At 37.1% G+C, this 12,088-nt stretch overlaps 1 protein-coding gene across 1 annotated transcript in view; it reads right to left on the minus strand.

Moving 5' to 3' along the window:
• Positions 1–8,707: 8,707 nt before the first annotated feature.
• Positions 8,708–12,088, minus strand: part of TMLHE (trimethyllysine hydroxylase, epsilon) — a 65,534-nt gene continuing 62,153 nt past the window's right edge. Inside the window, exons 4-5 of the mRNA XM_049643321.1 lie at positions 10,372–10,510; positions 8,708–9,974 (exon numbers count right to left, since the gene is read on the minus strand). Coding sequence (XP_049499278.1) covers positions 9,843–9,974; positions 10,372–10,510 — 271 coding nt within the window. The 3' untranslated portion in view covers positions 8,708–9,842. The remainder of the gene's footprint in view (positions 9,975–10,371; positions 10,511–12,088) is intronic.

Raw genomic sequence — 12,088 nt, forward strand, 5'->3', positions numbered from 1 at the left:
TTCGGCTCAGGTCATGATCTCACGGTCTGTGAGTTCGAGCCCGATGCAGGGCTCGAACTTATGGACTGTGAGACCATGACCTGAGCCGAAGTTGGATGCTCAACCGACTGAGCCACCCAGGTGCCCCTATTTTTTTTCTTAAATTCCACATAAAAGCGAAATCATATGGTATTTATCTTTTTCTGGCTAATTTTGCGTAGGATATTATTCTCTAGCTCCTTCCATGTCATTGCAAATGGCAAGATTTCATTCTTTTTTATGGCTCAGTAATGTTCCATTCTATTTATGTGCAAACCCCATCTTCATAATCCATTCACCAGTCGATGGACATTTGGGCTCTTTCCATAACTTGGCTATTGCCAATAATGCTGCTATAAATATCAGGGTGCATGTATCCCTTGAAATCAGTATTTTTGTATTCTTTGGGTAAATACGTAGCAGTGCAATTGTGGGATGTAGGGTAGTTCTACTTTTATTTTTTGAGGATCCTCCACACTGTTTTCTAGAGTGGCCTCTCTGTTACCCCCATCAACAGTGCAAGAGGGTTTCCCTTTCTCTGCATCCTCTCCAACACCTGATGTTACTTCTGTTGTTAATTTTAGCCTTTCTGAGAGGTGTGAGTTGATCTCTCATTGTAGTTTGATTTGTATTTCCCTGATGATGAGTAATGTTGATCCTTTTTTCATGTAGCCATCTGTATGTCTTCTTTGGAAAAACATCTATTCATGTTTTCTGCCAATTTTTTAATTGGATGATTTGCTTTTTGGGTATTGAGATTTATAACTTCTTTATAGATTTTGGATACTAACCCTATATCAGGTATGTCGTTTGCAAGTATCTTCTCCTATTCTGAACACTTGCTTTTAGTTTTGTTGATGGTGTCCTTCACTGTGCAGAAGATTTTATTTTGATGAGGTCCCAGTAGTTTATTTTTGCTTTTGTTTCCCTTGCCTCAGGAAACATATCTAGTAAGAAGTTGCTATGGCCAGCGGCACCTGGGTGGCTCAGTCAGTTAAGTGTTCGGTCTTTGGTTTTGGCTCAGGTCATGATCTTGTGGTTCGTGAGTTTGAGCCCCACGGTGGGTTCCATGCTGGCAGCATGGGGCCTGCTTAGGAGTCTCTCTCTCTCTGCCCCTCCTCTCATCATGTTCTCTCCCTCTTTTAAAATAAATGAATAGACTTAAAAAAAAAAAGAAGTTACTATGGCCAATAAAAGTAGTTATTGCCAGTGTTCTCCTCTCAGATTTTGATGGTTTCCTGTCTCATACTTAGGTTGTTAAACCATTTGAATTTATTTTTGTGTATGGTGTAAGAAAGTGGTCCAGTTTCATTCTTTTGCATGTTGCTGTCCAGTTTACCCAACACTGTTGAAGAGATTGTCTTTTTCCCCTTGGATATTCTTTCTTGCTTTGTCAAAGATTAATTGACTATAGAGTGGTGGGTTGACTTCTGGGGTTTCTAATCTCTTCTGTTGATCTATGTGTCTATTTTTGTCCCAGTACCATATTGTCTTGATTACTACAGTTTTGTAATATTACTTGAAGTCAGGAATTATGGTGCCTCCAGCTTTTCTTTTCTTTTAAAAGGTTGCATTGATTATTCGGGGTCTTTTGTGGTTCCATACATGTTTTAGGATTGTTTGTTCTAGCTCTGTGAAAAGTGCTTTTAGTATTTTGATAGGGATTGCACTGAATGTGTAGATTGCTTTGGGTAGTATTGACATTTTACCAATATTTTTTCTTCCAATCAATGAGCATGGAGTGTTTTGCATTTCTTTGTGTCTTCTTCAATTCCTTTCATAAACTTTCTATAATTTTCAGAGTACAGATCTTTCACCCCTTTGGTTAGGTTTATTCCTAGGTATCTTATGGTTTTTGGTTAATTTGTGAATGGGATTGATTCCTTGAGTTCTCTTTCTCAGAAAGAGAGAGAGTTCATTATGAACTGCAACAGATTTCTGTGTGTTGATTTTATATCCTTTGACTTTACCGAATTCATGTATCAGCAGTTCTAGCAACTTTTTTGGTGGAATCTTTTGGGTTTTCTATGTAGAGTACCATGGCATCTGCAGAGAGTAAAAGTTTGACTTCCTCCTTGCATTTTAGATGCCTTTTATTTCTTTCTGTTGTTTGATTGTTGTGGCTAGGACTTCTAGAACTATATTAAATAACAGTGGAGGAGCCAACATTCCTGTCTTGTCCCTCAACATAGAGAAAAAGCTCTCAGGTTTTCTCCATTGAGGATGATATTACCTGTGGGTTTTTCATATTTGGACTTTATTATTTTGAGGTACATTCCCTCCAGACCTACTTTCTTGACAGCTTCTATCATGAATGGATGTTGTACTTTGTCAAATGCCTTTTCTACATTCACTGGAACGATCATATGGTTCTTATCCTTTCTGTTATTGATGTGATGTACCACATTGATTTGCAAATACTGGACCAACCTTGCCTCCTAAGCAAATCCCAGTTGATTGTGGTGAATGATCTTTTAAAATGTATTCTTGGATTTGGTTTGCTAGTAGGATTTTTGCATCTATGTTCATCTGGGAAATGGGCCTGTAGTTTTCTTTTTTAGTGGAGTCTTTGGTTTGGGTATCAGGGTAATTCTGGCCTCCTAGAATTAATTTGGAAGTTTCCCTTCCATTTCTATTCTCTAGAATGGTTTGAGAAGAATAGGTATTAACCCTTCTTTAAATATTTGGTAGAATTCACCTGTGAAGCTATCTGGCCCTGGACTTTTGTTTTTTGGGAGATTTATTACTGATTGAATTTCTTTTCTGGTTACCAGTCTGTTCAAGTTTTCTACTTCTTCCTGTTTCAGTTTTGGTTGTTTATATGTTTCCAGGAATTAATCCATTTTTTCCAGGTTGTCCAAGTTGTTGGCATAGATTTTCATGATATATTCTTATAAGTGTATTTCTGTGGTGTTGGTTGTTATTTCTTCTCTCCCATTTGTGATTTTATTTATTTTGGGTCCTTTCACTTTCCTTTTCAATAAGTATGGCTAGGGGGTTACCAATTTCATTATTTTTTTTTCAAGGAACCAGCTCCTGGCCTCATTGATCTGTTCTAGTGCTTTTTTATTTTCTATATCCTTTATTTCTTCTCTAATCTTTATTATTTCCCTTCTGCTGGCTTTAGGCTTCATTTGTTGTTCTTTTTCTAGTTCCTTTAGGTATAAGGTTACATTGTTTATTTGAAATTTTTCTTGCTTTTTAAGGTAGGCCAATATTGTTATACACTTCCCATCCTGGGACTGCTTTTGCTGCATCCTTAAGGTTTTGGATTGTTATGTTTTTTCATTCGTTTCCATGTATTTTTTTAATTTCTTTGATTTCCTGGTTGACCCATTCATTCTTTAGTACTATATTATTTAACCTCCATGTATTTGTGGTCTTTCCATTTTATTTTCTTGTGGTTGAATTCAAGTTTCACAGCATTTTCGTCAGAAAAATATGCATGGTATTATCTCAATCTTTTTGTAGTTTTTGAGGTCTGATTTGTGACCTAGTGTGTGATGTATTTTGGCAAGTGTCCCATGTGCACTTGAAAAGAATGTGTATTCTGCTGTTTTAGGATGGAATGTTCTGAATATATGTTAAGTCCATCTTGTCCAGTGTGTCATTCAAAGTCATTGTTTTCTTGTTGATTTTCTGCTTAGATGATCTGTCCATTGATGTAAGTGGGGTGTTAAAGTCTCCTACTATTATTGTATTATTAACAATGAGTTTATTTATGTTTGTTATTAATTGTTTTATATATTTGGGACCTTCCAAATTGGGTGTATAAATATTTACAATTATTAGGTCTTCTTGTTGGATTGTCCCCTTTATTGTGATATAGTGCCCCCTTCATCTCTGTTACAGTCTTGGTTTAAAGTGTAATTTATCTAAGTATTGCTACTCTGGCTTTCTTTTGATGTCCATTTGTATGATATATGTTTCTCCATCCCCTAATTTCAATCTGCAGATGTCTTTAGGTCTAAAATTTATCTCTTGTAGGCAGCATTTGGATGGGTCTTATTTTTTTAAATCCATTCTGACACCCTATGTCTTTTGATTGGGGCATTTACATTCAGAGTAATTTTGATAGATATGTACTTAGTGCCATTTTATTACGTTTTGTCATTGTTTCTGGAGATTTTCTCTGATCTTTCCTTGTCTTTGTCACTTTTGGTTTCTCCTTTGCATTCAGAGAATCTCCTTTTTGTGGGGCTGGTTGAGTGGTCATGATCTCTTTTAGTTTTTGTTTGTCTGGGAAAGTGTTAATCATAGCCTTACTTGATAGAGTTTCTTGGCTGTGGATTTTTCCCATTCAGCACGTTGAATGTATCATGTTAAGTCCTTCCTGGCTTGCTGAGTTTCATTGTGAAATCTCCACCTAGTCTTATGGGTTTTCCCTTGTAAGTTAAGGAATTATTTTGTCTTGCTGCCTTTAGGATTTTTCTTTATTGCTATATTTTGCAAATTTAATTACAATATGTCTTGATGTTGGTCTGCTTTTGTTGATTTTGATAGGAATTCTCTGTGCCTCCTGGATCTGGATGTCTGTTTCTTTCCCCAGATTAGGGAGGGTTTCAGCTATTATTTCCTCAAATAAATGTTCTGCTCCATTTTCTCTCTATTCTTCTTCTGGGACTCCTATAATATGAATGTTATTATGCTTGGTTGAGTCTCTGAGTTTCCTAAATCTATTCTCACGTTCCATAATTCTCTCTTTTGTTCAGATTCATCATGTTCCATTATTTTATCTCTTATATCACTTCTTAATTCCTCTGCTTCTTCCATCTTGTGTTCATTGCATCAAGTCTGTTTTGAATCTCATTTATTGCATTTTTCAGTTCTGTTTTTTGCTCAAATGATATTGGTGATGATGATAAACAATTACTAAGTACTATTTATTGTGTACTGCTCACTATGGTACTCACTTTATACACATGACCTCATTTCATTCATCACAGCTTTATTAAGTAGATGACATTTTTAGCCCCACTTTGCAGATGAAGAAACAGAGGCTCAAGGAAGGAAAGTGGCTTCCCCAAATTTACCAGGTTAGTCAGAGGCAAAGATAGAATTCAAACCCAGTTTGGTTCAAGTCCATGCTCTTCCTATGACACTACTCTGCCTCAGTCAAGGCATCAGAGAGGGATCTAGAAAGCAGAAGCTGAGAAGATACTGAATACCTGAACTGGATGGAGTGGCCATCATCAATGGGACAAAGGATCAACCATGGAGAAAGGTGGGGCTAGCAGGGAAAAACCTTCACTGACTTCACAGGTTCACCATAGCATTGACCCTTGTGATCTTCACTTGTGCATAGGATAAATTACTATGTTTATCTACCCATAAAAAAGTAGGTTAGAACACCACTATGAAACTAACATGGCTTACCTAACTTAAGCCACCAACATGGCTTAAGATGATTTTCACAATTGTTAAAGATGCCTTCCAGGAAGGAAGCTTGGATTCCGCTAATCAAGCTAATACTTTATATTCTGGTCCAGAAGTGCTCTGAGCAAGATGGAGGACAAAAGCCAGACTCACTGCCTAAAGCCAAGGAGTAGGATAGAACTACCCACAAACCCACCAACCCCTGAATGTAAATCTGACAACAACAACAAAAGAGAACCAAAAAATAAACTACTACCATATCTGCCAGGGTCTTTGGCTGTGGTGAGCTGTAGGCTTAAGGAGGTGAGGGCACAGACATGGCCCAACTTTACAACTAAGCCACCAGCTGGCCCTGTGAGTAGATCTTCAATATGCCCTAGAGTTCCCTGGGGCAGTGATGGGAATATTTCCTGTAAAATGGTTTTGACCTAACAACTGACATATTTTGTACAGTGTAGAAAGAAGGAAAAGTACTGAATGGATTGATTTCCTTCTATCATCAACCTTCTACCTTTGGAAGAAGTAAAATTAGAGAATGTGAAAAACACTTCTTTTTAAAAATTGGGGGGGGGGTTGGATGTTTACAAACTATTTGTAAAACATCTAGATATTCTCATGGTTCTCTTAAGATTCTGTTGGAAGGAACTTAATAATGAAGATGATGATTACTATCTATGAATGATCAGCTAGACTGTAAATATGCACAAGGGGGAAGTAATTAATATTTATTTTGGAATATGGAATTTTTTTTTTGCTTTTTTAATGTTTATTTTTGAGACAGAGACAGAGCATGAATGGGGGAGGGGCAGAGAGAGAGGGGGACACAGAATCGGAAGCAGGCTCCAGGCTCTGAGCCATCAGCCCAGAGCCTGACGCGGGGCTTGAACTCACGAACCGTGAGATCGTGACCTGAGCCGAAGTCGGACGCTCAACCGACTGAGCCACCCAGGCGCCCCTTTTTTTGCTTTTTAAAACTCACTTTTATTTATTTTTTATATTAAATATAATTTATTGTCAGATTGGTTTCCATGCAACACCTAGTGCTCATCCCAACGGGTGCCCTCCTCAATGCCCATCACCCACTTTCATGAATTAAAAGCACTGTTTCTGTGGCCAGATTTTCGAGGTTCTAACAACCTCTGACACTTATTTAGCCATGTGATCTTGGGTAAACCACTTAATCTCTCATTGCCTCTATTTATTCATTTATAAAATAGGTTGCTATGGGGATTAAAAGCAGTTATAACAGTGTCTGGCACACGGAAAGCACTATGAAAGAGTTAGCTATTATTATTGGTCATCATTATATGCTGTAAACATCTTATTTAATAATTACAAATTTGTTAGAAAAACCTGTGAGGTAGGTATTTTCCTTACTCTACTCATATGAGAAAACTTAAGCTATGAGAGGTCAAACAAAATTACAGAGTGACAGAACCTTTAGATGTTGCCTAGTCCAAGGCCTCCCTCCATTTTAAAGTGAAGAAAAGGGGGTGTCCAGGTGGCTCAGTCAGTTGAGTATCCAGCTGTTGGTTTTGGCTCAGGTCATGATCTCACGGTTTGTGGGCTCAAGCCCTGTGTTGGGCTCTGTGCTGGGTTGGAGCCTGCTTTGGATTCTCTCTTTCTCCCTCTCCCCTGTCCTCTCTCAAAATAAATAAATAAAGTAAGAAAATAAAGTGAAGAAGAGAAAACTGAAAAGCAAACTATAGCTAAAATAGAGCCTAGAACTCAACAACAAGGCTCTTCCCTTCAGTGATTCTCAAACTTTGATGGGCACCAGAATGCCCCAGAGGGCTTTCCAAAATGCAAACTGCTGGATTCTACCCCCACAGTTTTTGATTTAGTAAGTCCAGGGTGGGGGCTGAGAATTTTCATTTCTAACAAGTGCTCAAATGATGCTGATGCTGCTGGTCTATTTTAGGAACCACCACAACACACCATAGTTTATCCATCTTTTTTCCTTTTCATCATGGACTACACAGGTTGTGAGGGCACAGAGCACTCGTACAGAAATGGGAACCAGTGATGAACCTAAGAAAAAGACATAGCTAGCAGCAAGAGGGTAGAGAGAACAATAGTCCTGGTTTGTGTGGTACTTTCCCAGTTTTAACACTAAGTTCTGAAGCCCAGGAAACCCCTCAGTCCTGAACCCTCCTTAATAGTTTGTTACTCTAGATGAAGGTAAACAAAATTAAGTGCTGGTTAACTGCCAAACACAAAAGGACATATTTACTAAGAACATGGTAATTTCTGGTGAATTTATTTGAAAATGATTTATTAATTTATTCTTATTCCAACAAATTTGTATTATGTAGTGATTATGTTAGGTGCTATGGAACACTATGATAGGCGCAGTGCTCCTGACCCACGGATCCCATCCCACCTTAGCAAAAGGTAAAAGTAACTTTACACTGAGCTTGGTAGACAGAGACTCCATGCTTACATATTCAGGGACACAAGAAAGAGACGTAAAAAAGAAACATCTCACAAAGAAAGTTTTCAACGCACCATGGGCAATACTCAAATGATTACCTTCCTTCTTTCTTCCTGTGAAAAGAGTACATTGTAGAAAAGTATGGATTGAAAGTTTAGGCAAGCGAGGGTGAAATAATTAATGAATCAAGGTCCTAGGTGAGACAGAAGGTAAAGGAAATCCTTTAGCGAGAAGGACTGATCTGTATCCCTGTCTCTCCAGAGCCCTGAATATGTGATTTGCTTGTTATAAATCAATGCTGACTGTAGTTAAAATATAATTTTCAAGGCTAAGTTAAGCAAGACTTCAAAAAAAGCAAATATCCTGATGAATACTAATGGTGACATATTTCAGGAGTATATAACAGTAGGGAGAATAGACTGCATGTTAAAGTGTTACTTCTGCTCTGATTGCTAACGGGTATATTCTTTAAAACCTAGACTTAATTATCAATCTTTTGACCTAAGGATGACAAATTTCATGAAGACCCTTAAAGATTCCTATATACTACAAATAAAATGGAGAAATATTTTGAGAACATACTTTAGGACACTGGATGAGTCAATAAGATAATGCATAAATTACTAAATGTGAACTAGGGGCTCTTTGTGAATATTAGATTAGACTCTACTCTCTATCAGAATATTGGTTTTGATTTGTGACTTCTATCCTCACTAATAATGCTTTTTTTCCTCTTGTGCACATAGTAGCCTGGATTCTCTTTCATCATTCTATAGTGGTCAATGAAGTTATTGTACAGCTTCACTTTCAATGAAACCTAGGGGAAAATAAGCCTCATACCCATCTCTCTGTCTCTCTACCCATATGTAAAGGAAGTCATTAAAAAAAATAAAAGAAACAAGGTATTAAACTTAACCCTGTCAAATCTTAGCAATTAAAAAGTATAATATTTTAAGAGAAGAAAAAAAGATCAGCAGAAATGGAGAAAACAGATTGCATCCTAAATTCCGTCAAAAGAAAAAATGCAAGTTTGGATAGTGATGTCCAATTCTTTGGAAGCACATTATCTATCATGATGAGTTCACTGAACAGTCTTACAGACTAACCCTCTGTACTCTCTTGTGGCGTATGTGTGTATATATGCATTATCATATGGAACCTCAGAAGTCTCTAAAAACTTTCTGTAATTATCCCTCACACAATTATTGAACTGATGGTTTTGTTCCACAGGAGCTATTGTGACTTCCTAGTTTAACTCCTCAAGAGATGACGTGGATGGAGATAACTCTTCTTGTAAGATACAAACACGTGTTTGTATTTAGTTACTCCCTTATCACAGAGCTTGTGTTATGAAGCAATTTCTGTAGTATCTGTAGTTATAGGACACTGTAGGTATAAATGTAGGGTTTCAGTTAAACTCTTTAATCCACAGGTCTATGTAAAGGACTGTCCTAAGGTATCCTCCAGCTCACTGGTTCTTAAAGAGTGGTCTGAAAACACCTGTAAGGATCCTTGAGACCCTTTTAGTGGGCCTGTAGTTTAAAAACTATTTTTATGATAACACTGAGGTGATATTTGCCTTTTTAACTCCCATTATCTCATAAATGTACAGAGGCTTTTCCAAAGGCTACCTGATGTGTGATGATGTCATCTCTCTGACACTGAGAGGGATGTGTGATTTTGTGTTCTTGAATTTTAAACATTTCTCAGTCTTAATATCTAATACAGTTAGTATCAATAGATATAATCCACATCCAAGAACTTTTTGGGGTCCTCAATGACTTTTAATAGTGTTAACGTGTCCTAAGACCAAACATTTTGCTTTATCCTGCTTTATAAAGGCTTTGTTATTCCTAAAATGCTTTCCTTTCTAACTGATCTAGTTGCAACTTCTGTTTTGTGTGATGAGATAAAGAGACAATTTGAAGTAGATATTGACACAATATTATTCTGCTGATATGAAATTCTGGTAGGCAGGATGTCGGGTGTGTTCATAATCCTAATGCTGTCAATTTTAAGCCTGAAGCCCCAAGAGACGAGCAGTGTTTAATACATCATCCCTTGTTAAATAGCAGCCACAGAGTTGGCGATAGCCAGTGAAGGATTCCCTGCCATGTAGGACACGCCAGTTGTCTATAAATAGAACCTGTGAATGGGCAAAAACCGAGAATAAAACACCATCAGAACAAGGGCAGACCAAAGGAACTCTAAATCAGAAGAGATCACTTAAAAAAAGCTTTAGGTTGTTCTCTGATTACATTTGATGACATATTTTTCTTTTTGAGATTAAACAAACATTTGGAACTTAGGATATGCATGGCCCTGCAGCAGGCTGGGTGGAAGTTACAAAGATAAGTTACAGTAGGTAATAGGTCCTGCACTTGACAAACTTGTTTCTTGAGTATTCTTTTACTCAAGAATACTTGAATATCTATTGAGTATCTACACTGGCTTCATTTTATTGTTATTTGACATCTTTAAATCAAAATTATTTGACATCTTTAAATCAAAATTATTTGACATCTTTAGAGTTTGGCACCCACCCTGCCAGGCTTTAGTTTGACCCAAAACTCATTCTCAGGTCTCCTCAACTCTACTGTCAGAGTCCGGTGTGCTGTATACCAACGATGGACAACATCATAAGGCACAGTATTGATGACAGCTCTGTCATAGTTGTTGTATCTAAGATGAAATCACAAGAAGAAAAGATATCCTCAAACACATGTTAAAGACACCTTTTGCTTATTGAACAATTCTATATAAGGCCTTTTCTATATTCATTACTTGTCCTAGATAAGGTGAGAATAAGTCAACGTTTTCTTAGGAATATAGGACTGTAGAGAGGAGCTCCACTGCCTATTGACCATATATATATTTTTTCTTTGGAGAATCTGGGGGTAGGAGACAGAAGTAAGTTCTAGCTGGTTTCTCTTCTTAGGATATGATGTTTTATCTAAAGTACATTCTCTTGGCCAAATTTTACAGAAGCACTGGGGAAATATCTGAGCTTTCTATTCATCAAGCTGAGGTGGGCAAGAGAGGTGATACTAACATGGCTTTATTTTTAACAGAATGACTTAGAACTTCTAAGTGTTTCTCTTTGGGGGGAAAAGCCAAGCTATAGCTTAGTGACAGTTTACCCAGGGATCTTCATTAATTCATTCATGTAACTCTAACATTTATATGAGCAGCTCCTATGTGCTAGGCGATGTCAGGTGTTAAAGACACAATGATAAACATAGCAGATGTGACCCCAGCCTTTGGGGAGTTTGTATTGTATTAAGAAAGACAAATGAAGAACAAGTAATAAATACATAGATAGTTACAGATGCTATAAAGAAAAAATACCGTAATGTAATAAAAAGTGATTGGGAACTCTATTTCAGATGGAGTGTTAAGTGAGGACTTTTTTGAAGAAGTGATATTTAAGCTGGTACCTGTATGATAAGAAACCAACAATGTGACATGTGAGGGAAGAGTGTTCCAGGAAAGAGGAATAGCAAGTAAAAAGCATTAGGATGGAAAGGAGTTTTATTATGTTTGCATAACAGCAAGAAGGCCATGTGGCTGGAGCTAAGTAAGCAAGGGGAATAATAGGAAGGAATAATGTGGAGGAGATAGCCATAGGCCAGATCATGTATAACCTTTTAGGCCATGGTAAGGACTTTGGGTTTTATTCTGAGTACTATGGGAAGCCACTGAAAAGCCTTTGCTAAAAATATTGGATTTTTTTCTGTCTTTTTTTTTTTACTTAAGTCAAATTAACCTTTTACTGAAGTATAGTACATATACATAAAAGTACATAAATCATAAGCCTGATGAATTTTCATGATGTGAACACATTCCTTCCCCTAGCATCCAACTCAATAAACAGATCATTACCCATATCCCAGAACACTCCCTTGTCCCCCTTTCCCATCTTGTCTCTCCCCTAACTCAAGGATAACTACCATCATGACTTCTGTCACCAAAGATTAGTTTTGCTTGTTTATAAACTTTATATAACAAAAAATACTACAGAATGTACTCTGCTGTGTCTGGCTTATTTCATTTAATATATTTGGGAGATTTATCATTGTTGTGTTATAGAGCAGTAGATCATTTATCCTTCATGCTGTATAGAATTTTATTTTGTGACTATACCATAATTTATTCATACATTCTACTGTTGATCGATATTTGAGTAGTTTCCAGTTCGGCACTTTACAAATAGTGCTGGTGGTGCTGATCCTTGATGGCAACATAGGAAGCTCCCAAACT

This window comes from Panthera uncia, chromosome X (assembly GCF_023721935.1).
Source record: "Panthera uncia isolate 11264 chromosome X, Puncia_PCG_1.0, whole genome shotgun sequence".
NCBI lineage: Eukaryota > Metazoa > Chordata > Mammalia > Carnivora > Felidae > Panthera > Panthera uncia.